General features: G+C 65.8%; 4 protein-coding genes across 10 annotated transcripts; 1 reads left to right on the top strand and 3 right to left on the bottom strand.

The window, feature by feature from the left end:
• Positions 1-8: 8 nt before the first annotated feature.
• Positions 9-3,527, top strand: MTX1 (metaxin 1). 2 transcript variants are annotated; one of them, XM_065043085.1, is made up of 8 exons: positions 9-511; positions 938-1,007; positions 1,771-1,850; positions 1,959-2,051; positions 2,317-2,499; positions 2,616-2,692; positions 2,933-3,087; positions 3,162-3,527. In XM_065043085.1, the coding sequence occupies exons 1-8, from the start codon at positions 161-163 to the stop codon at positions 3,386-3,388; spliced, it is 1,236 nt and encodes a 411-aa protein (XP_064899157.1). In that variant the 5' UTR covers positions 9-160; the 3' UTR covers positions 3,389-3,527. The 2 variants fall into 2 exon arrangements, with proteins under 2 accessions (XP_064899157.1, XP_064899158.1); XM_065043086.1 differs by lacking the exon at positions 9-511 and adding an exon at positions 543-843.
• A 1,348-nt stretch (positions 3,528-4,875) lies between these two features.
• LOC102090377 (lysosomal acid glucosylceramidase-like) lies at positions 4,876-8,629 on the bottom strand. Its single transcript, XM_065043048.1, has 11 exons — positions 8,462-8,629; positions 7,544-7,667; positions 7,207-7,398; positions 6,974-7,120; positions 6,695-6,828; positions 6,350-6,522; positions 6,021-6,258; positions 5,704-5,928; positions 5,457-5,620; positions 5,254-5,379; positions 4,876-5,183 (listed from the first exon to the last, which is right to left on the bottom strand). Exons 2-11 carry the CDS (start codon positions 7,608-7,610, stop codon positions 5,075-5,077), a joined length of 1,575 nt encoding a protein of 524 aa, XP_064899120.1. The 5' UTR covers positions 7,611-7,667; positions 8,462-8,629; the 3' UTR covers positions 4,876-5,074.
• Positions 8,630-10,215: 1,586 nt separating this feature from the next.
• On the bottom strand, positions 10,216-16,444 carry LOC102095983 (lysosomal acid glucosylceramidase-like). Of its 5 annotated transcripts, none has more exons than XM_065043012.1 (11): positions 15,171-16,444; positions 13,818-13,915; positions 13,442-13,633; positions 13,222-13,368; positions 12,969-13,102; positions 12,519-12,691; positions 12,180-12,414; positions 11,176-11,400; positions 10,936-11,099; positions 10,723-10,848; positions 10,216-10,657 (listed from the first exon to the last, which is right to left on the bottom strand). In XM_065043012.1, the coding sequence occupies exons 1-11, from the start codon at positions 15,290-15,292 to the stop codon at positions 10,552-10,554; spliced, it is 1,722 nt and encodes a 573-aa protein (XP_064899084.1). In that variant the 5' UTR covers positions 15,293-16,444; the 3' UTR covers positions 10,216-10,551. The 5 variants fall into 5 exon arrangements, with proteins under 5 accessions (XP_064899084.1, XP_064899083.1, XP_064899085.1 ...); XM_065043011.1 differs by having other exon boundaries at positions 14,891-16,440; XM_065043013.1 differs by having other exon boundaries at positions 14,308-16,432.
• A 620-nt stretch (positions 16,445-17,064) lies between these two features.
• LOC102090559 (lysosomal acid glucosylceramidase) lies at positions 17,065-20,249 on the bottom strand. 2 transcript variants are annotated; one of them, XM_013371276.2, is made up of 10 exons: positions 19,779-20,248; positions 19,403-19,594; positions 19,182-19,328; positions 18,942-19,075; positions 18,701-18,873; positions 18,366-18,603; positions 18,046-18,270; positions 17,770-17,933; positions 17,512-17,637; positions 17,065-17,425 (listed from the first exon to the last, which is right to left on the bottom strand). In XM_013371276.2, the coding sequence occupies exons 1-10, from the start codon at positions 19,840-19,842 to the stop codon at positions 17,323-17,325; spliced, it is 1,566 nt and encodes a 521-aa protein (XP_013226730.2). In that variant the 5' UTR covers positions 19,843-20,248; the 3' UTR covers positions 17,065-17,322. The 2 variants fall into 2 exon arrangements, with proteins under 2 accessions (XP_013226730.2, XP_064899125.1); XM_065043053.1 differs by lacking the exon at positions 19,403-19,594 and having other exon boundaries at positions 19,779-20,249.
• Positions 20,250-20,274: the final 25 nt, after the last annotated feature.

Genomic DNA, 20,274 nt, shown 5'->3' with positions numbered 1-20,274 from the left:
GCCAAGCCCCGGGCCGGGCGGTGCTCCCCGGGGCAGGCGGACCCCCCGGGGCAGACGGTGCTCCCGGTGCGGGAGACGAGCGAGGAGAGCCAGCCCGTCTGGAGAGCGCTCAGCAGCATAAATCAGCGCCGGGATCCGGCCCAACTCCCGGAGCAACACCATGAGCTCATCCCGGGAACTCCTTCCCCTCCGCCCCGGGCAGCGGGGGGGGGAGCGGCGGCACCGCTGGAGCCCCCGCCGTGGCTCTGGGCGGCGGTGGCAGCGCGGTGCCCCGCGGGCAGCGCCCGAGCCCGCCCGTTGCCACCGGAGCCAGCCCGGGGATGCTCGGACCGGTCGAGCCGTTTTCCCGCTGAGCACCGGCCAAGGCGGGCGGGCGGCCCGCGGTGTCCCGGTTGTGTTTACTCCTGTTTCCCCGGGCTCCATAACAACGGAGGGGGCGGGGGGGCGCCCCAGCCCCGTTCCCCCGGCTCCAGCTCCGCGCCAGCGGCTCAACGCACGCCAGCGACCCCGGGTAACGGCGGGTAACGGAGCAGGGGGGCCGGTCCCCAGCCGCGCAGCGGGAGTTTTCTCTCCGCCCCTGTTTTCAATCCATGGAAACACGCGGAGCGGGTCCAGGGACGCGCCAAGCGCAGCCCCCCCGCGTCCGGAGAGTCTGTTGAGCCCCGGAGCGGCCCCGGGGCCGGTGTCGCGGGAGCCGCCGGTGCCGCCCCGCGGTGGGGGCGGGCGGAGCCGGGCCCGTGTGGTTCCGGGTCGGGCGGGAAGATGGCGGCGCCCATGGAGCTGTTCTGCTGGACCGGGGGCTGGGGGCTGCCCTCGGTGGACCCCGATTGCCTGGCCGTGCTGGTGAGCGGCGGCGGGACCGGGGCGGGGAGCGGCGGGGCCGGGGCCGGTGCGTCCCGTCCGGCCGAGCTCCCGCTCGCCTTCCCCTCTCTTGCAGACGTACGCGCGGTTCACGGGGGCACCGCTCAAGGTGCACCGGGTCACCAGCCCCTGGAGAAGCCCCTCCGGTAAGGGCCGCCCCCCTGCACCGGGGATACCGGTACCGGCCGGCAGCCGGGACTGCGCAACGCTGCACCCCGGGAGCGCCCGGTGCCCCCCACCCCGTCGCACCCCCTGCCCCATTGCGAACCACATCACCCCATTGCACCCCTCTGCTCCGTGGCGCACCCCCCACCTCTTTGCACCCCCCTCCTTGTGCTGTTGCCCATCTCTTGCACCACTGCACCCTCTTCACCCCATTGCACCCCACTGCACTCCTCCCTCACCCCATTGCACCCCACTGCACTCCTCCCTCACCCCATTGCACCCCACTGCACTCCTCCCTCACCCCATTGCATTCCCCTCACCCCATTGCACCCCACTACCCTCCCCTCTTACCCCACAGCTCTCCCCTATCACCCCACTGCACTCCCCTCTCACCCCATTGCATTCCCTTCACCCCATTGCACCCCACTGCACTCCCCCGTCACCCCATTGCATCCCTCTCGCCCCATTGCACCCTATGGCACTCCCACGTCATCACACCCCCTCACCCCATTGCACCCCACTGCACTCCCCCCCCACCCAATCGCACCCCCTCCAAGCCATCACACCCCCCACATCACATCGCACGCAGCTTCATCCTTTCGCCCATCACTGAGTCCCCCAGCCCCACTTTCTGCTCCCCCCACCCCGCCACATGCGCCTCTGCCACATGTCCCCTCACCCCAGCACAGCGCCCCCCGCACCCGGTGGCACCGCCGCCCACAGCCCCTGTCCCCCTGCCCGCAGGGTCCCTCCCTGCGCTGAAGACGCGGGACAAAGGCACCATCTCCAAAACGCAGCAGATCATAACCCACCTCAGGAAACAGGTATGGGGGGGTGACGGGCACCCCTGCCCCAGGCTGGGGGGCGCTGGGAGAAGAAGGGGCGCTGTTGCGGTTGCCCAATAATTCCCGACCGGATCATGGCTATTGCAGAAGTATAATGCCGACTACGACCTCTCGGCTACGCAAGGTGCGGACACGCTGGCTTTCGTGTCCCTGCTGGAAGAGAAACTGCTGCCGGTGCTGGTGAGCATCCCCATGGAAAAACATCCGAGGGGGGGACACGGGGGCGGTGGCCGGATCCACCCCTTGGAGGGGTGCTGTTGGGCTCAGGCGTGCACCCACCAGAAAACGCTGCAGGCAGCAAAATCCTGGGGACGTGGAGCATCAGGTGCAGGGATCAGGGCGCTGGGGGGGGTCGTGCAGCCGGGGCTGGGGTCTGGGCTTCACCCTGGTGCTGCGGGGACGCCAGTCCTGCCGTGGCCTGGGCACGGATTGTCCCCCGCTGCAGATCCACACGTTCTGGGTGGACGCAAAGAACTACGTGGAGCACACGCGCAAGTGGTACGCGGAAACCGTCCCCTTCCCGCTCAACTTCTTCCTGCCCAACTGCATGCACAAGCGGCACGTGGAGCGGCTGCAGCTTCTCTGGGGAGACGGCTACATGGAGGATGAGGAGAAGCTGGAGAAAGAGGTGAGGGGAGGTGGTCTGGGCACGGTGGGGCCCTCGTGAGGTGCAGGGCTCGCCCCAGCTGAGCGCCCATTGCCCTTAGTCTGCGGGGTGGGTGACAACCCTCTGTCCTTCCGCAGCTCTACCGGGACGCTCGGGAATGCCTGACGCTTCTGTCCCAGCGCCTCGGCTCCCAGAAGTTCTTCTTCGGAGACTCGTAGGTGGCTGTAGGGCCAAAAGGTGCTCGGGGGCACCAGAGCCCCTGGCAATTGTGGTGGAATGTGGGGAAGCCGCAGCAAACACGCGGGATGGGATCGTCCTGCTGCTCCCGTCCTCACCTGGGGGGCTGAGGACCCTCTGGAGGAGGATGGGCTGGGGGTGACTGTGGCGTCCGGGTGGCTTTGGGTGGTGACAGCCGGACAAGGGACCGTGCCCCAGCGCAGTCTCTGTGCCCCAGGCCGGCCTCCCTTGACGCCTTGGTCTTCAGCCGCCTGGCGCCACTCCTGAAGGCCAAGCTGCCCAACGGGAAACTGCAGCAGCACCTGAAGTCCCTGCAGAACCTGTGCAACTACTGCACCTCCATCCTCAGCCTCTACTTCCCCTGGGACGGAGGTGAGAAGAGATCCGCCCCCCGCCTCGCCCCGCAGTGACCCGTCCCCATGCACACCCCCGCTCTGTGCCCCCAGGTGACCCCCCAGCCGGCGCCCCGCGGACCGTGGGTGCTGAGGGCGGCGAGGCGGAGGAGGAGCCCCACAAACGGCGCAACCAGCTGCTGTCGGTGGTGGTGGGGCTGGCGGCCATGCTGGCCTACGCCTTCCTGAGCGGCATCGTCTCCATCCAGCGCGGCAGCACGGGGCCGGCTGCCCGCCAGCCCATCGCCATGGAGGAGGAGGAGGAGGAGGAGGAGGAGTGAGGAAGAGCCGCCCAGTCCTTCCTCCCCCTGCTCCCTTGGGACTGTTTTTACACCGTGAGCCTGGCAGCATCTCTCCGCATCCCGGCGGGAATCGCAGCCCTCTGCCACACCAATAAACCTCCCCCTGTCTCCACTGGCACCCTCGTGTCCTCCCAGCAAGCTCAGGGCTCTTACCAGTTGCCCCAGTTGCCCAGCTGGAGCGCTGCCCCGTTGCCCACCCCGATCCCGCACCAGCAGCTCTGCCGCCACCTCAGGGCTCCCTGGGGACAGGGTGAAGGGGACACCCACTGGTTTGCCATCCTAAAACCATCTGTGGGCATCTCAGCAGAACCCCCCATCCCTTTTCCAGCAGCTGGGGGTCCGAGCCCTCCGCTGTTCCCCTCTGCAGCATCCCTGCCCTCCTGTTGTGGGGCAGAGTAGCCACCAGGTCCTGTGGGGCTGGTGTCCCCCACGGCCACTCTGCCGCCAGCCCCGTGTCCCTGAGAGCCGCGGCACAGCCAGAACCAGCAGCACAACCAGCAGCTCCTGGGCAGGATGCAACCCCGACACAGGAGGGATGCCCGGAGCCCAGCGCTGCAGCAGGAATCCCTCCAGCGCTGACAGCTCTGTTTGCATTCCCCCACGCTTGCCAGCAACAGGGAGTTCCTCACAGCTGGCACTGCCAAAAAGCACGTCCCGCGGTCCGCGCGGCTCGGCCAGCGGGGCCACGTGGGGCCACGGAGGAGGACGTGGGGCGGCCGTCCAGGTACCGCGTGTCCCGGCAGCGCCGCGCCGCTCCCCAGGGACACGCGGCGTGGGGCTCGGCCCCGGCGCTGCGGTTTCTCCTCTGGCCGCTGCCGCTTTCCGAGCGCGCAAATGGAAAAGCGGCGTCCGGCCAGGCTGGCCTGTGCGCACACAGCCTGCGCTTGTTCGGCCGGGGTGACACCCCTGGGGGGCTAGCTGGGCGCGGTGTCCCCCTATACGTGTCCCCCATATGAGTGTGATGGCCGGGGGGGCCCCCAGTGTTTTGCCAGCACGGAGCCGCAGCGCCGGGGCCAACCGCGGAGCCTCCCCCATGCTGGCCCAGTTTGAGGGGCCCCAGTGGGAGGGGGATGACTCAGTGCAGCCCCCCCTCTTCGTGCCCGTTCCCCCCCATAACGTCACTCGGGAAGTATGTGCCCGACGCTCCCGGTTCCCATTAGCCGGGGCGGGGGGGCTGGTGGCTGTTTCGGCAGGAGAAACCGCGGCACGCGGCCGCCTGCTCCGGCTGGGGGGAGAAGCCAGAGCTGCCGACGTCAGGGCCTTGTGCTACATGCCGGCTGCCGGCCCCGTGTCCCTGCCAGCGCCTGGTCCCTGTCCTGCCTCAGGGATGCTGCTATAGGTGGCGGGGACAGAGATGCCACCCCTCGGGGTGATGGGTCCCCGGCTTGGTGCCCCACAGAACCCATGGAGAGGCGCGATGGAGCCCGCGGGGCTCAGCAGGTACCAGCACCAGCGGGTGCGCAGGCGAGGTTGTAGAAAACCTGTTTATTTTATGACAACATCTAGAAAAGAGCGGACGTCGCGGTCCTCAGATCAAACGGGTCCCTGGGGGCGTTGTGGGGCTGCGCTGCAGCCTCAGCCCCCCACGCAGAGACCTGTCCCCAAGTCCCCAAGCCCTCCACCAGCATCACCCTCCCAGTGCCAGCACCTTCCTCCATCGCCGCGCTACGCCGGCTGCTTCCACAGGAACGTCTGGATGGAGTCGCTGGGAGCCGTGGCCTCGATGGAGCCCACGCGGGGGTCAGAGATCCCGAAGGACACGTCAGCGGGGGAGCTGCGGGGATGGAGGGGGTCAGAGGGGGCAGCCGGGGCGGGGAGCCGGGGCGCAGGGCTGAGCCGCTCACCGGTTCAGGACCACCAGGACGACGGCACCGTCGGGGCGCAGGAAAGCCGAGTGCTCCAGGTTGCACCAGCGGCACTTCTTGGAGACGCTGAGCCCCACGCGCTGCGAGCCCTCGGGGATGAACTTGCTGCGGGGAGAGGGATTGTGACCCCCGTCCCAGGCTGGTGACAACCCCTGAGCGCCCCCACTCCGCCCATGACCCACCTGAAGTGCCCCAGGTGGTAGAACATGGGCTGCTTGTAGAAAACATCCTTGCTGCTGTCCACAATGACGGGGCTGTCCACGTAGTTCTTGCTCCAGTTGGGTCCCCCCTCCAGGTCCAGGGCCAGGTTCCAGTCGGTCCAGCCGGTCACGTAGTTGTTGAGGTTCTGTAACGCAGCAGGTGACAGCAAATGAGCCACGCTGGTGATAGGGTTGTTCGGTGACATCCGCGCTCCCCAGCCAGCCCTACCGTCAGGATGCTGTGGCTGTACTTGCTCCCGCGGTCCCAGTCACCCAGCACCACCCTGGGCTCCCAGAAATAGGAGCCGGTGGAGGCTTCGGTGGAGAGGAGGAAATAATCTGGGAAGAGGTGATGGGTGATGGAGAGCGTGAGGTCAATGGGTGCCAGGAAGTCCAGGTACCAGTGGATGCCGATGCCACTGATGTAGCCAGCGGCCACGGGGTCTTTGAGCACCTGATAAGAGAAAGGAGTCACCAGTGATGGGACACCCGCTGTGGGGCTGCAAAATCTCCTGTGGGGGTGGGAAATCTCCCATGGGGACTCACCACTTGTGCCCAGTAAGGCAGCATCACCCGCTGGTCGTCCAGGATGATGAGCCGGACGTGGCGGTGGGAGCTGTTGGCCAGCGCGGGGCCCAGGTCGCGCGCGATGAAGTCCCGCTGGTGCTCGGGGGAGAAGCCCAGGCACTGGAAGGGGTAGAAGACAATCTCGCCGGCCGTGGGCTCATTCCCCGCCGTCACCGCCCAGAAGGTCAGGTTGTGTTTGGCGTATTCATCCAGGAACCTGCGCAGGGGGGCAAGATGGCGAAGGGCCCCATCGCACCAGCCCCAGGCACGGCGACCCCGGCGCCCACCGCTCTCGCATGGCCCCTCACCGAATGAAATACTTGGCCCAAGCCTGGTGGTACTTGTCCCCAGGGCTGCCCTTCAGCGTCCCCCTCCCTGTCATGGCGCCGTTCGTCTTCATCCACACCGGGGATGTCCAGGGGCTGGCGTAGAGTGACAGTGGCCGCTTGGCCATTGCCTGGGCTGCCTGGAGGATGGGGATCTGGGGACAACCGGGATGGCAGAGAGCTCAGTGGGTCTGTCACAGTGTTGGCAGCATAGGATGAGTCCTCTCCCTCCCCATCATCGGGAAGATGCTTCCCCGTCCCGTCCCATCCCATCCCGTCCCATCCCATCCCACCCCACCCCATCCCGTCCCGTCCCCTTGTGCTCACCTTCATCTGCGTGTCCTCCTCTGTCAGATTAAAATGCTTCAGCTCGAAGTCGCCCACGGCGTCAGCGTAGGTGTAAAGGCGGACGGAGAAGTCGGTGCTGGCCATGGGGACGCGCACGAGGTTGTACTCGATGCCTGGGGACAGGACAGGCGGCCATGGGTACCCATGCAGGTCCCTCCATCTCCCATCAGCCTCCCAGCCCCTCAGCACAAGTCTCAGCAGCCTGACCCCCATCGGGGGGGCTGGACAGACTGACCCCTTTACCCAGCAGCATCTCACCTTCCTCGGAGAAATAGGAGCGGAGCAGGTGGTTCTGGGCATCCTTGGACAGGGACTGGATGTTGATGGCAGCTGAGTCGGTGACGGAGCCGCCAAAGCCCTTCACCTTCTGGTATCGCTGCGCCGTGTTCAGAGTGAGGTGGAAATCTGCAGGGGACAAGCAGCGTCGCAGCCGCTGCGCGGGGACAGCGTCTGTGCGGCGGCACACGGGTGGGCGCCGGCCCTGGCGGTACCTGGGGTCTTGGCGTTTTGCCGGAAGCTCCCCTGGCTGCGCTCCAGCCGCTTGCCGGCCTTGCTGCTCTCGTACTTGACGTAGGTGCCCGGGGCCGGCAGCACCACGGGGTCCAGCGTGTCGCAGTACGTGGCACTGCAGGCGCACACCTGTGAGCCGTGACCGAAGTCCTTGGCGTTGCAGGGACGGCCACCTGTGGCACGAGGAGACACTGGGCAGGCACAGGGGGTCGCGGCAGGCACCCAGCTCACCCTTTCCACCCGCCATGGCCACCAAACCCGTGGCTTTGTCGCCCCGAACCGCTGACCTCAGCTTGGGGACGTGGCACCAGCACTTACCCGCTGCCTGAGCCACCGCCTGCACCAGCAGGAGCCAGCGCAGGACCTCGGCACACCCAGGCCTCATGGCAGCTCTGCTGCGGCACGGCTTGGCTCAGACGGATGCCGACGGCAAACACCGGCGCTGGGAACAGAGCAGCGGGTGTCAGCAACCGGCTCCTCCTCCACAAAGGGACAGGGACAGCCCTGGCGCCCCAATGCCTTGGGGAGCACCAGCACCCCCGGCCACCCCGTCTGGTCCCCGCAGTCCCAGCCCAGCCCTCGCCCTCCCTCCTGCCCCGTCGATGCCCGTGGATGTTTCTGGCCGCATCCCGGCCGGGGTGCATCTCCCCAGGCGTGTGCCACCCCGGCATTCCCGGCCGCCCACGCCAGCTGTACCCGGCATCTCAGTTCACTCCCATCATCTCCCTCCCACTCCTTCTCCCTCCTTGCTCATCCCGTGGCTGTGTCACGCCATGCCATACCGTGCCACCACATGTCCCCACTGCCTCTTGAGCTGCCACCGGAGCAAACAGCTCCACACCCCAAACCCGTGAGTGTGACAGACAGAACAATTTGGGGGTCCAGCCTCTGCCACAGAGGGTCCCGCATTTCCCTGCTCGCTGTAGGTGCTCCCACCCTTCCCCGTCATTCCCGTGATGCTGCACAAGGAGCTTCTCAACCAGGGGCCTGGAAAGTGCCACCTCCACACCTTGGGACCGCAGCACCAGGCTGCTGTCCCCAGGGAGGCCAGGAGGGGACAGGGCCAAGCCACTGCTCCCGTGCGGGATGGGGACCAGGGCCAGGCAGGATGACCCGCACCCATCCCTGCCCCGGTGTGTTGCCCAGCCAGTGCCATGGGCACAGCCTCAGCACCATCCCACCACCTGGAGACCGTCCCCCCGATGGATGAAGCTGCTTCGGACGCGGGGTACTCACCTGCTGCCAGAAATCCCTCTCGCTGCGTCTCTGCCGGCAGTGTGGCGGCAGGACCTGCTTTCTGGCCACGCGGGGAGGAGGCGACAGCGGCCGGTGGAGCAGGAAAGGTGAGTCCGGGAGGTGCCGGCTCATGGGACTCGGTGCATTTGAAGAGGAGCCCGGGGATGATTTTGCAAGCTCTCTCCGATGAGAACTTTCACCACCCACCGCAGCATTTGCAAAGCTCTCCTCCAACCCACCCCAGCAGCCAGAGGGAAGCCGGGGGGTCGCAAGATGCCCACCAGCTCCCCACGTCACTCGCGTCCCGCTTGCGGCTGCACCAGCCGCTTTGCCGGTGTGGGCAGAGGCACCGCGGGGAACCCCGCGAGCTGCCAGTGTGGCGGGGACAATGTCACCCACCCCTGCCACCCCGCTGAGAAGGCGACGGGCTCAGGGGCTGCTCGCCGGGGTCCCACTCGCCCCCGCCATGGGGCTGTGCCCCCCATGCCCACGGGCAGGTTGGGTGGAGCGGGCTGCAGCAGTTTTATCACCTGCAAAACAAGTCTGGGCTCCACACCTTTTAATTTGGGTGTTTTCCTAATTGCAGGCACCTGCCTGGCAGGGGAAAGGAGGGGGTTGGAGCCATGGGAGAGGTGGGGTCTGCCCAGCCTGGCCCTGGTGTCCCCTGACACTGCTTGGGAGGGTGACCCTCACCTGAGGACCTCAAGGGCCCCCCAGCACAGGCTGCAGCCGGTGCGGACGATGGGGACGATTCCTCCAGCCTCCCCTGAACTCCTCGCCCTCAGGACTGAGGATGCTGCATCCCTCGCTTTCCCCATGGGCACTTTGGCACAGAGGGGGCACCAGCCCCATGGCAGACTCGCACCAGACGGCTGCGGAGCACAGAGGGGCCATGCCAAAGCATTTCCCCGCACCGGTGTCCCTGAGCGCCGCTGAACATCTGGGGTGCGGAGCTCTGGGTGTGCATGGCACAGCTTTGATGTATTTTGGGAAGCGCAGGCAGCCCAGCGCTACCCAGGAACATCTATAAAAGCAGCGGATGGGGAGATGTTCTCCACGAACAAGGCTGAGATGAGCCCGGGGCCGCCCTCACGCTGCACTCCCAGAAAACAGCTGTTAAACCTCTTTTTTTCCTTATTTTTTTAGGTTTTTTTCCCCCGACATCAGCAACTCGGCAGCTCCCACAGAAGGGGAGTTTGCCAAGGAGCGCTCTGGCTTTCTCGTTCCAGGACTTCAAAGATGCTGGTAACGTTCCCAAAGGCTGGAGCGAGCAAATACTGTAACTGGTATTTAAGGAGAGCAAACAGGCTGGTCAGGTAATTGCGGGCTGGGAGCTCCATGTCGGTCACGGCCGGGATAGAGGGGACTCTGTCCGGAGGCCACACCGGCTCAGGGTGGCTGGACATGAGCTCTGAGAGACGGCATCAATTTTGCCTGTGACGTTCGGTGGACGGGACATTGATAGAATCACTCTCCATTTTCTACAGTGTCCGCCCTGGTGCAGCAGGACATTTTGATTGAAAAAAATACAAGAATTAAACCAAAAAAAGAATAAGAGTAGGCTCGGGAAAGCCACCAGCACATCTGAAACGAATCAAGAGCTGGCGAGCGGCGCGGGCTCCAGCTGCAGTGCTAAACAAGGCGGCCACATGCCGGCCACGGGGCCGGAGCCCTTCGGGGCACCCCTCGCCCTTTGCCGAGGAAAGCCGAGCCCTTGCCGAGAGCGTAAAGGAAACACTGATGGGGACGGCGCATTCCGGAGGGAGCGCGTCACGGCTTTACTTGGCGCCCGAGCGACACGCGAAGGGTTCGGTGGAGCCACGTGTGGAAGCGTGGTCCAGGAGACGGAGCGGCGGGAGATTTGGGGGGCTGGAGGGTTTTTGGGGGCAGGGAGGAGGATGGGAAGCGCCAACACATCAGCCATGGGAGACCCCAGTGTCAGGAGCACCCACAGCCCCTCGTGCTGGGGGATCCCTGCTGCACCGGGTCACCACCCACTCCCATCATTGAAGGATGCTGGAAAGAGCAGGGGAATAACTGACCCCCAGAGACCCCCCACCGCGCAGTGCTGTCCCCAACCCTGCCCGGTGTCACTGCTGCTGCCACAGGTAGGTCTGGATGGAGTTGGCCGGAGACACGGCCTCGATGAAACCAACGCTGGGGTCGCAGATCCCGAACAGCACATCCCAGCTGGACCTGGGGAGCGAGAGGGGTTGAGCGGGTTGTGGCTGAGTGTCCCCCCACCCAGGCTGTCCCCTGACCTGTTGAGGACGACGAGGACAACAGCGCCGTCGGGGCGCAGGAAAGCCACGTGCTCCAGCTGGCAGGAGGGGTTTTGGCGGACGCTGCGCAGCCCCACGCGCCGGGAGCCCTCGGGGATGAATTTGCTGCAGGGAGAGGAGCAGAGAGCGATTGTGACCCCCGTCCCAGGCTGGTGACAACCCCTGAGCCCCCCCACTCCACCCATGACCCACCTGAAGTGCCCCAGGTGGTAGAACATGGGCTGCTTGTAGAAAACGTCCTTGCTGCTGTCCACAATGACGGGGCTGTCCACGTAGTTCTTGACCCAGTTGGGGCCACCCTGCAGGTCCAGGGCCAGGTTCCAGTCGGTCCAGCCGGTCACAAAGTGGTTCAGGACCTGTGCAGGGGGGGAAGAGGCTGAGCAGGGCCGGGCTGAGCCCCCAGACCCAGGCGGGCAGAGCCGGGGGTTGTACCGTCAGGATGCTGTGGCTGTAGCGCTCCCCTCGCTCCCAGCAGCCCAGGGCCACGGAGAACTGGCGGCTGAGGAAGCCGTTGCAGGCCTCGGTGTAGAGGAGAAAATGGTCGGGGAAGAGTTTGTGGGTGACCCCCAGGCTGCAGGTGGCCGAGACGACGCCATCCAGGTACCAGTGAACCGCCACACCGGTGACATAGCCGGCAGCAGTGCTGTTACCCAGGACCTGGGGGGGAGCAGAGGAGACAACTCACATCGGGGACACCAGCGTCCCGAGCCCCATGGGGACGGACACACAGACCCCACGCACCAGTGGGGTCCCCGGGGCCGCTTACATCCCCCTTTGTCCCCTCCTGCAGGCACCGCACGCCCACATCCCCCTCCATTCAGCACCCCAAGCAACAAGCCACGAGCAGCACCCCAACACGGCTCCAGCACCCTGCTTGGCACAGAGTGCAGGGGGTGATGTGCCCCTTGGTGGGCACCTCACCCCCATTTCTGACCAGTCATCCCTTTGCATCCCTCCCAAAGGGCTGGTTTTGCACCTGCCTTGTCGCCGGGTGCTGCTGATTTGGGGTGACAGGGGGACACGCTGTGCCCTCCCCAGCAGCTCCAGCCTCACTCGAGCCGGGAGCACCTTTATTTCCTTTTAGCTGGCAGGTTAATTCCCACAAACAGCTCTTTGGCATCGCGATGGGGAAGCCAAATCAGCCGAAACTCGACCCGGAGAAGGAGCTGGGGCAGCAGTGCCTGTCGGTGCCACACCGGGGGAATCTGGGACACGGATGCCACCTCCCGTCCCTGCTTCAGCCAGGCACACGCGGAGGCGGTGCTACCAAATTAGCCAGCCCAGCTCCCTCTCTGGTAGACCTGGTTTAACTCCGGCTCTATCTAGGGCTGGGAGCAGCTGCTGGCTTAATCGTCAGCGCAAACCCAAGGGTTTAGTGGGACAGGGAGCAGAGGGAGAGGGATGAGCCGGGCAGGGCCATGGGCTTCGCTCTTCACCGTCTCAGCCCATTGCGGGAGGTACATGCGCTGGTCGTCCATGATGAGGAGCTGGGTGCGGTGGGGGCTGCGGGCCAACGCGGGCCCCAAGTCGTGGGTGATGAAGTCCCTCTGCTGCTCGGCGGTGAAAGAGATGGTGGGGAACTGGGGGAAGGTGGGCATCCTGGCGCGGGGCTCGTTCTGCACCGTCACTGCCCAGAAGGTCACGTTGTGTTTGGCGTATTCATCCAGAAACCTGGTGAGGAAAAGGTGGGGAGCAGCGTCAGCCGCCCCCGTCTGCCCCAACCTGTTCCTTGGCCCCTTACGGTCCTCGAGCATCCCGGCCCCAGGGGACAGTACTTGATGAAGTAGTTGGCCCAGGTCTTGTGACACTTGTCCCCTGCCCGTCCCCTCAGCATGCCCGTCCCACGGATGTCCCTGTTGCTCTTGATCCAGGCTGGAGCCGTCCAGGGACTCGCATACAGCGCCAACGGCCGCCTGCTCATGGCCGAGGCTCGGTGCAGGAGGGGGATCTGCAGGAGGGGGCAGAGGGTCCGTCTCAGCCCCCCAAAACCATGACGCCCAGGGCGGGAAGAAGGGGGAGCACTCAATGGACTCCCTGGGAGCACCAACCATGTGTCCCCAGCTCCACGTCCTGCCAGTACCAACTGGGATGTGCTGGGACACGTCCCAGAGGAGGTGCCGGCTCCCATGGGGTGTCCCCACGCACCCTCCCACCATGGTCACGGAGGTCCCGGCACGCGCGGGAGCTCCAGCAAGAGAGGAGACGGGGACCGATGGCTTCCCCACCTTCATCTTCACATCCTCCTCCGCCAGGCTGAAGTGCTTCAGCTCGTAGTCGTTGGGGACATCGTCGTAGCTGTAGGGGCGCACGGAGAAGTCACTGGAAGCCATGGGGAGCCGCACGAGGTTGTACTCGATCCCTGCGGAGCAGCAAAAGCATCAGGAGCAGGCGGCGGGGCGCCAGGTGTCCCTGCAGCACGGATGGGTGCAGCTGCTTCCCGGGACCCCATGAGCAGCCCTTGTCACCCTCGTCGCTCACCGTACTCGGAGAAGTAGGAGCACAGCAGGTTGTCTTGGGCTGGTTGGGACAGCCCCAGGATGTTCAGGGCAGCAGCGTCAGAAAGGGACCCACCAAAACCCTTTACACGCTGGTACAGCACGGAGACATTGAGCATCAGTAGCAGCCCTGCGAGAGAGACCCCGGCTGAGCCCACGGTGCCGGGGGGTCCCGCAGTGGCCCCAGCGCCCACAGCGGGTACCTGGGGCGCGCAGGCTGCGCTGGAAGCTCCCCTGGCTGCGCTCCAGCCGCTTGCCGGCCTTGCTGCTCTCGTACTTGACGTAGGTGCCCGGGGCCGGCAGCACCACGGGGTCCAGCGTGTCGCAGTACGTGGCGTTGCAGACGCACACCATGGCATCGCGCCCGAAGTATTTGGGGCTGCAGGGCCGGGCGCCTGGGGGGGCACGGGCAGGGTGGGGGTGGCCGCTGGTCCGGGACACATCCCTGCCAGGGCTGTCCTGCCGCTGCCCCCGCGCTCCACACCCCATCACTGCCCGGGCACCCCGGCTCCTGTGCCTGCCCCAGGGTCCCGGGGCCACACTGTCCCATTGCCACCCCCACAATGTCCCTGTGCTCACCTGTGGCCGGTGGCGCTACCACCAGCAGCAGCAGCAGCCAGCCCAGGACAACGGCGGCCCCCATGGCCCCTCCGTGCGCCCCCCGGCTCCGGTGGCTTCTGGGGAGCAGAGCGTGTGAGCGTGGGCACCCCAGCCCACGCAGATACAGGTGCAGGAGGGGGTGGCGGCGCAGGCTGTGCTCCCCGGCTGGATCAGCGCCGTCTCCTCCTCCCCTGCTCCTCCTTCCACTGCTGGGGAGCTCCTGCCACGCGCTCCGTCCTGCCCCCCACCCCCAAAGACCCTCGGTTTGCGGGAGGGTGAGGTGGGTCCATCCCTCCCAGGAGGCCACAGCCCACCCGCCTCCGCCTGCTCCCCGGGCTGGGCTGCTGCCAGCCTTCCTCCTCCTCCTCCTCCTCGGGCAGCTCCAGCCTCCCCACCTCATCTTGACGGGGTGTTGCTGTGACACCTGTCCCCACAGCTCCTCCTCACGCTCCTTCCGTCCCCAACCTACCACTGGTTTCGGACCCAGAGCATTGTGCGTCCCCTCATCGTGGAACGCCGGGTCCCTCCTTGCCACCCGCCACCATGCGAGGGCATCAGCCACCAGAGAGGAGTGACGGGGGCATCGTGCTGGCTCACAACAATCCTCAGCAACACAGAGATGCAGCATGGGGCACCTCCGAGAACCCACCGCGGCACCGTGAAGGAAGAGCTGACTTCATTCCTCCATCAGGCTGGGGCTGGATGAACCCCTAGAGCACAGCAGAGCTTGTGGGTGCTGTAGAGCACCCTGCTAATGAGCACCTTGGGTGATTACCCCCTGCCCGTCACCCCAGCTCCCCTGTTTTGCCCCCCCCAGAGCTGCTGTGGCCGGTACACCCAGCGTGGGGGGGGGTCCAGGACCCCCAGGCAACGGTGGCAAACGTGGCTGTGCTGCTGTGCCCGAGCCTTTGGCATCACCCACCACAAAGGTGGCAGTGGGGAGTGAGCCCCCAGGTGCCCTCAGTGATGACAACCAGACCCACGGAGGGGAACCCGCTGCCCTGACCCCCCAGTTCTGCTCCAGGAACACTCCCTGCTCCTCCAAGACCAACCGTCCCATCCAAAAAGTCCAAGAGCATGAACAGCAGAGCTCAGAGTTTCTCTTCGCAGGGTCAACCGGCTCCATTCCCTCTCTGGGCTCCATGACTAATTCTCTCCATTTCTGGCACATCAGATGCAGCTGTGGGGCAATTCGACTCATCCCAGTTCTTTCTACCCTCCAGCGCTGCCCTGCCACGGTCCCGCACCCCCGCCTGCCACCCGTGGGCACCCACACCAGCTGCCACCGGGGAGGGGACAAGACAGGGCTGGGCACCCCCGATGACAACTCACGGCACAAACAGGCAAGACTGGAATGAAGCTCCTGTCCCCGCGGCTCTGCCACCTCCAGCTGTGACAAACGTGCCAGCCGGGTGCTGCACCCAGGCTAATAAGCCCCAGTTTTGAGGAGTCATTAATAGGTCAGTCCCGGCTGACCACAGTGATCAGTTGCCTCCTGACCCTGTGCCGAGCACTAAGGGTGCCCCAGATACACTTTTCCACCTCATTTTTGGGGTCTGGCGCTGCCTCCCCAAACCCGACCGCAATCTGGCAGCCCCACAGCTCCCCAGAGCAAAACCAGTGCGGAGGCTGCTGGAGCTCATCCCTGGCAGCACGGGCTGATAGGAGATAAGAGCTTCCTGATGAGCAGGAAAAGTGAGACCCAGGGGAACGGCCACACCTCGGCGCGCAGCGGGTGGCACGGGAGGTGCCGGGAAACCCCACCAAATAAATCCTCCCTGAGCCGCTTCTCCACACCACTCCCAGCACACGGGTTTTCTCACGGGGTTTGCAGCAGGCGGAGGAGCTGGGGGGGTGAATTTTGTCCGTTAGCCAGTGGGGACAGGGACCCCAGGAACATGGAGCTGGGGTGAGTTGGCTTTATGGGGATGGCGGCTCCAAACATGTCGGTGCCGAAGCGGGAGTCACGGTGCGGCTTCGCGGTGCAGCATCGCGGTGGTGGCTCAGGCTCCAGGGTCCTCCCAGACCTTGCTGGTGGGCACCAGTTCCAGATGCTGGGGGTCCCATCCTCTCAGTCCCACCAGCACTTTGCACAAGAATTAATGAGCTGAGTCCAATGAGGTTGGAGGGTTCGCCCCCTCTCTGTTTAACTCAGTCGGTCCTTTCGAGCAGAGCACAGGGACAAAGTTATATGTCCTGGGATGGTTCAACACCTGGGTATTGGCTTTAGTACCAGGGCTGGTAAAAAATTAAAGGAAGACGGTAAATAAGAACGTTAGAAGGAAGAAGCAGGTGGAAGGGCAGTCCTGCTCCAGGATGCTGGGAGCAGAGCTCGGTGTCAATCCTGGAGAAATATGTCCCTCTTGTGGACAAACACAAACAGCCTCGGGGCAGGAACAGGATGCTTGTGCCCCCAGGACTTGGGTAGCGTGGGGTCGCAGGGCTCCTGCGTCCTGGCACAGGGACGTGCCAGCTCCACCGGGTGACCCTGGCACCCACTGAAGCCCCGTCGCGGGCAGTGCCGGCCCACGCAGCACTGGGAGCATCCTGACCCCGATCACCCCGGCCTCCCGTCCTCACCCCGCCTGCAATCCTGCCCTCCCTGTCCTCCTCCTCCTCCGCCCCGCACGCCCTGTCCCAGCTCCTTCCCCTTTCCGGGGTGCGCCCGCGCTCAGCACCCACTCCTGGCCCCATGCCCACTTGCTCAAGCTGCCCCGGCTCCGTGATGGGTGCTGAGCCCTGAGTGCACCCTGAGCCTCCTCATGGCATCGGGGGCTGCTCTACCCTATCCCCAGGTGGGCACAGTGCACCCCATGGCAGGGGACAGTCAGCCTGGCACCCCTGTTCCTGCAAAGCCCAAAGAGAAGCTTGCAGACATCCTGACCCCGTCCCGAGCCAGCTCACACCCTGCTGAGCTGCTCCTTGAGCTGGTTCTACCTCCAAGCCCTAAGCCCATGGAGCCCCCAGCACCCTGGCCTGGGTGCGATGTGACCCACACACCCCCCAGCCCAGCACCCAGTGCGAGCGGCTCCAACAGAACAGGAAAAGCACAGAAAGCTGAAGCTTGGCCACAAACCCTGCCCAGGGCTCCCCACCAAGCGCTCCACCCAAAATCCTGCTCCAGGGCCCGGAGCTTGCAGGGTAGAACCCACAGGCTCCCTGCCCAGGTGGCACCAAACCACAGCACCCGGGAGAGAACCGGCCCTTCCTCTTCCAGCCACAGACATTGAGGCAGCATCAGCATTTAATGTCAGAGCAGCGGTGAGAACAGCGTTCACAGCCTGTGGGATCTCCACCCCCCGGGGCACCGGTGCCCCCAACTCTTCTGCACACATGCATGGTGCTCCCCGGCTCAGCTCGCTCCTCTGGCTCACCCAGGCTTTGCTGCGGCACGCACAGCACAGAGCCACCTCCTCCGTGCCCCCGGGCAGCGCCGGGCTGCTCCGGATCAGACCCCCGGCCAGCCGCGGGCATGCCAGCCCCATCACTGCCGCTGCCACAGGTAGGTTTGGATGGAGTTGGCCGGAGCCACGGCTGCCATGAGGCCAACGGTGTCGGCCAAGCCGAAGGTGACGTTCTGCGGGGACCTGGAGAGGAGCAGCAGCAGGGTCAGAGCTGCGGGGTGCGCAGGGCTGAGCCGCACACGCCTGGCAGGATGGGGTCCTGTACTCACCGATTCAGAACCACCACCACCACGGCACCGTCGGGGCGCTGGAAAGCCGTGTATTCCAGCTCTGTCTTCTTGGACTGTTTGGAGGCGACGAGCCCCACGCGCTGGGAGCCCTCGGGGATGAACTTACTGCACGGGCACCAGAAGCGAGTCAGACCCCGGCCGAGCACTCCTCCCGACACACCTGCCCTGTTCCCCTCCCGAAAAGCTGCTCCTGCAACCACGGAGCTGGGCTGGTGCCAGGGGGTGGCCCTGACCCACCTGAAGTGCCCCATGTGGTAGAACATGGGCTGCTTGTAGAAGACACCTTCGCTGCTGTCCACGATGACGGGGCTGTCCACGTAGTTCTTGCTCCAGTTGGGTCCCCCCTCCAGGTCCAGGGCCAGGTTCCAGTCGGTCCAGCCGGTCACGTAGTTGTTGAGGTTCTGTAACAGGACATCCCAGACATCTGCCCAAAGAGTGGGGTGCTGACGGAAGGGGGAACGCACCAGCACCCCGCTCCAGGACCCGCTGTGCAGGGCGGTGCCGCAGCCTCACCGTCAGGATGCTGTGGCTGTACTGGTTCCCCCGCTCCCAGCAGCCCAGGATGACGTCCCGCTCCCAGAAATGGGCGCCGATGCACGCCTCGGTGGCCAGGATGAAGTAGTCGGGGAACAGCTCGTGAGTGGGCACCACCGTGTCCTGGATGGGACCGATGAAGTCCAGGTACCAGTGGATGCCGATGCCGTGGACGTAACGAGCTGCTTCCTCATCCTCCAGGACCTGGCAGGGAGAAGAGTCCATCGCCACTGGGTCCCGCAGGACAGAGCCACGGCCACAGGCTCCGTGCTGCGGGATGAGCGATACGCCGCACTCACCACTTTGGCCCAGTGCGGGAGCTGGATGCGGTTGTCGTCCAGGATGATGAGGCGGATGTGGCGGTGGGAGCTGTTGGCCAGCGCGGGGCCCAGGTCCCGCGCGATGAAGTCCCGCTGCTGCTCAGCCGTGAACCCCAGGCACTGGAAGGGGTAGTTGTTGATCAGCCCGGCCGTGGGCTCGTTCTCCGCCGTCACCGCCCAGAAGGTCAAGTTGTGCTTGGCGTATTCATCCAGGAACCTGGGGTGCAAGGGGTGAGCGGTGAGCCAGGGGGTCTCCCCAGTTCCACCACTGGGGAGCCCCTGGGTATCTCCCCCGAGCCCCAGGAGCTTCTTACCGTACAAAGTAGTTGGCCCAGGTCTTGTGGTACTTGTCCCCTGCCTGTCCCTTCAGCGTGCCCTTCCCCACAAAGGACTCGCTGCTCTTCATCCAGGTCGGGGAGGTCCAGGGACTCGCGTACAGCGACAGCGGCTGCTTGCTCATGGCCAAGGCTCGGTGCAGGAGGGGGATCTGGAGGAGGGGATCACCTGAGCTGAGCCCCTGTGCCCCCCCAAAAATCCCACTCTGCTACCGCTTGCCTTCATCTTGGTGTCCTCGTCTCGCAGGCTGAAGTGGGCAAGCTCGTAGTCAAAGGGAACGTCGTCGTAGGTGTAGGCGTGGAGGGAGAAGTCACAGCTGGCCATGGGGATGCGGATGAGGTTGTACTCCAGCCCTGCCGGGCACAGCGGGGTGGGACACACAGAGGTGGACAGTGGGACGAGTGGCCTCCAAGACCCACTGGCCGCCGGGCTGCAGGATCCCCTGTCCCCATCCCTCACCTTCCTCAGAGAAGTACGAGCGGAGCAGGTGATCCTGGGCTGTTTCTGGCAGGGAAAGGATGTTGATGGCAGCTGCGTCGGTGATGGAGCCACCAAAACCCTTCACCTTCTGGTACCGCTGCGTCACGTCCACAGTCAGGATGAGATCTGCAGGGAGGGAAGGCGGCGTGAGGGCGGGTGCCGGGGGGTCCCGCGGTGGCCCCAGCGCCCGCAGCGGGTACCTGGGGCGCGCAGGCTGCGCTGGAAGCTCCCCTGGCTGCGCTCCAGCCGCTTGCCGGCCTTGCTGCTCTCGTACTTGACGTAGGTGCCCGGGGCCGGCAGCACCACGGGGTCCAGCGTGTCGCAGTACGTGGCGTTGCAGACGCACACCATGGCATCGCGCCCGAAGTATTTGGGGCTGCAGGGCCGGGCGCCTGGGGGGGCACGGGCAGAGTGGGGGCAGCTGCTGATCCGGGACACGTCCCTGCCAGGGCTGTCCTGCCGCTGCCCCCGCGCTCCACACCCCATCACTGCCCGGGCACCCCGGCTCCTGTGCCTGCCCCAGGGTCCCCCGGCCACACTGTCCCATTGCCACCCCCGCGATGTCCCTGTGCTCACCTGTGGCCGGTCGCGCTACCACCAGCAGCAGCAGCAGCCAGCCCAGGACAACGGCGGCCCCCATGGCCCCTCCGTGTCCCCCGGGAGAAGCGGCAGCACCGTGGAACCCGTCTGTCCCGGCGACACCCCGAGCCGGTCCCGGCCGCGCCAACAGCCCCGGGTTCGCTGGCGGCCTCGCCTTTAAGGCCACCCGGGCTTCCCGTTCCGCCCACGCCCGGGGCACGGGTGCAGGAGCGGCGTTGGGCCCCGGTTGAGCAAGACAGCGGGCGCCGGTTCTATCTAGCGATGGTAACGGGGCCGCGGAGCCGCAGGGGCGGCGGAGTCGCTCACTCCGTCCCCGGCACCGGGAAAACCCGGCAGGACCCGCGGGGTACCGGGCACCGCCCCGGTTGCGCAACACGCTGCGCCCCCACGGCCACGCACCGGGACCCGCCGCCCCGCGCCCGCGGAGCCGCCACCGGGGACACGAGCGGCCGGTGCCCCGCCCCCGTCACGT

The sequence above is a fragment of the Columba livia genome, chromosome 28 (genome assembly GCF_036013475.1).
Source record: "Columba livia isolate bColLiv1 breed racing homer chromosome 28, bColLiv1.pat.W.v2, whole genome shotgun sequence".
NCBI classification, from domain to species: Eukaryota; Metazoa; Chordata; class Aves; order Columbiformes; family Columbidae; genus Columba; species Columba livia.
The sequence above is the reverse complement of the archived record's forward strand: the minus strand, read 5'-3'. Positions and strand labels throughout refer to the sequence as shown.

Coding starts and splice junctions, on each gene's coding strand:
- LOC102090559 (XM_013371276.2), bottom strand. CDS start 19,842: ATGGGGGCCGCCGTTGTCCTGGGCTGGCTGCTGCTGCTGCTGGTGGTA. Junction 18,874..18,941: donor ACGAGGACACCAAGATGAAG/GCAAGCGGTAGC, acceptor CCCCTCCTCCAG/ATCCCCCTCCTGCACCGAGC. Junction 17,934..18,045: donor ACAGCCACAGCATCCTGACG/GTGAGGCTGCGG, acceptor GTCCTGTTACAG/AACCTCAACAACTACGTGAC.
- MTX1 (XM_065043085.1), top strand. CDS start 161: ATGAGCTCATCCCGGGAACTCCTTCCCCTCCGCCCCGGGCAGCGGGGG. Junction 512..937: donor ACGCACGCCAGCGACCCCGG/GTAACGGCGGGT, acceptor CCTCTCTTGCAG/ACGTACGCGCGGTTCACGGG. Junction 3,088..3,161: donor CTACTTCCCCTGGGACGGAG/GTGAGAAGAGAT, acceptor CTGTGCCCCCAG/GTGACCCCCCAGCCGGCGCC.
- LOC102095983 (XM_065043009.1), bottom strand. CDS start 14,238: ATGAGGTGGGGAGGCTGGAGCTGCCCGAGGAGGAGGAGGAGGAGGAAG. Junction 11,401..12,179: donor TCCCGCAATGGGCTGAGACG/GTGAAGAGCGAA, acceptor GCTCCCCCCCAG/GTCCTGGGTAACAGCACTGC. Junction 11,100..11,175: donor ACAGCCACAGCATCCTGACG/GTACAACCCCCG, acceptor CCCCCTGCACAG/GTCCTGAACCACTTTGTGAC.
- LOC102090377 (XM_065043048.1), bottom strand. CDS start 7,610: ATGAGGCCTGGGTGTGCCGAGGTCCTGCGCTGGCTCCTGCTGGTGCAG. Junction 5,929..6,020: donor TGCCTTACTGGGCACAAGTG/GTGAGTCCCCAT, acceptor TTCTCTTATCAG/GTGCTCAAAGACCCCGTGGC. Junction 5,184..5,253: donor GTCCTGGTGGTCCTGAACCG/GTGAGCGGCTCA, acceptor CCATCCCCGCAG/CTCCCCCGCTGACGTGTCCT.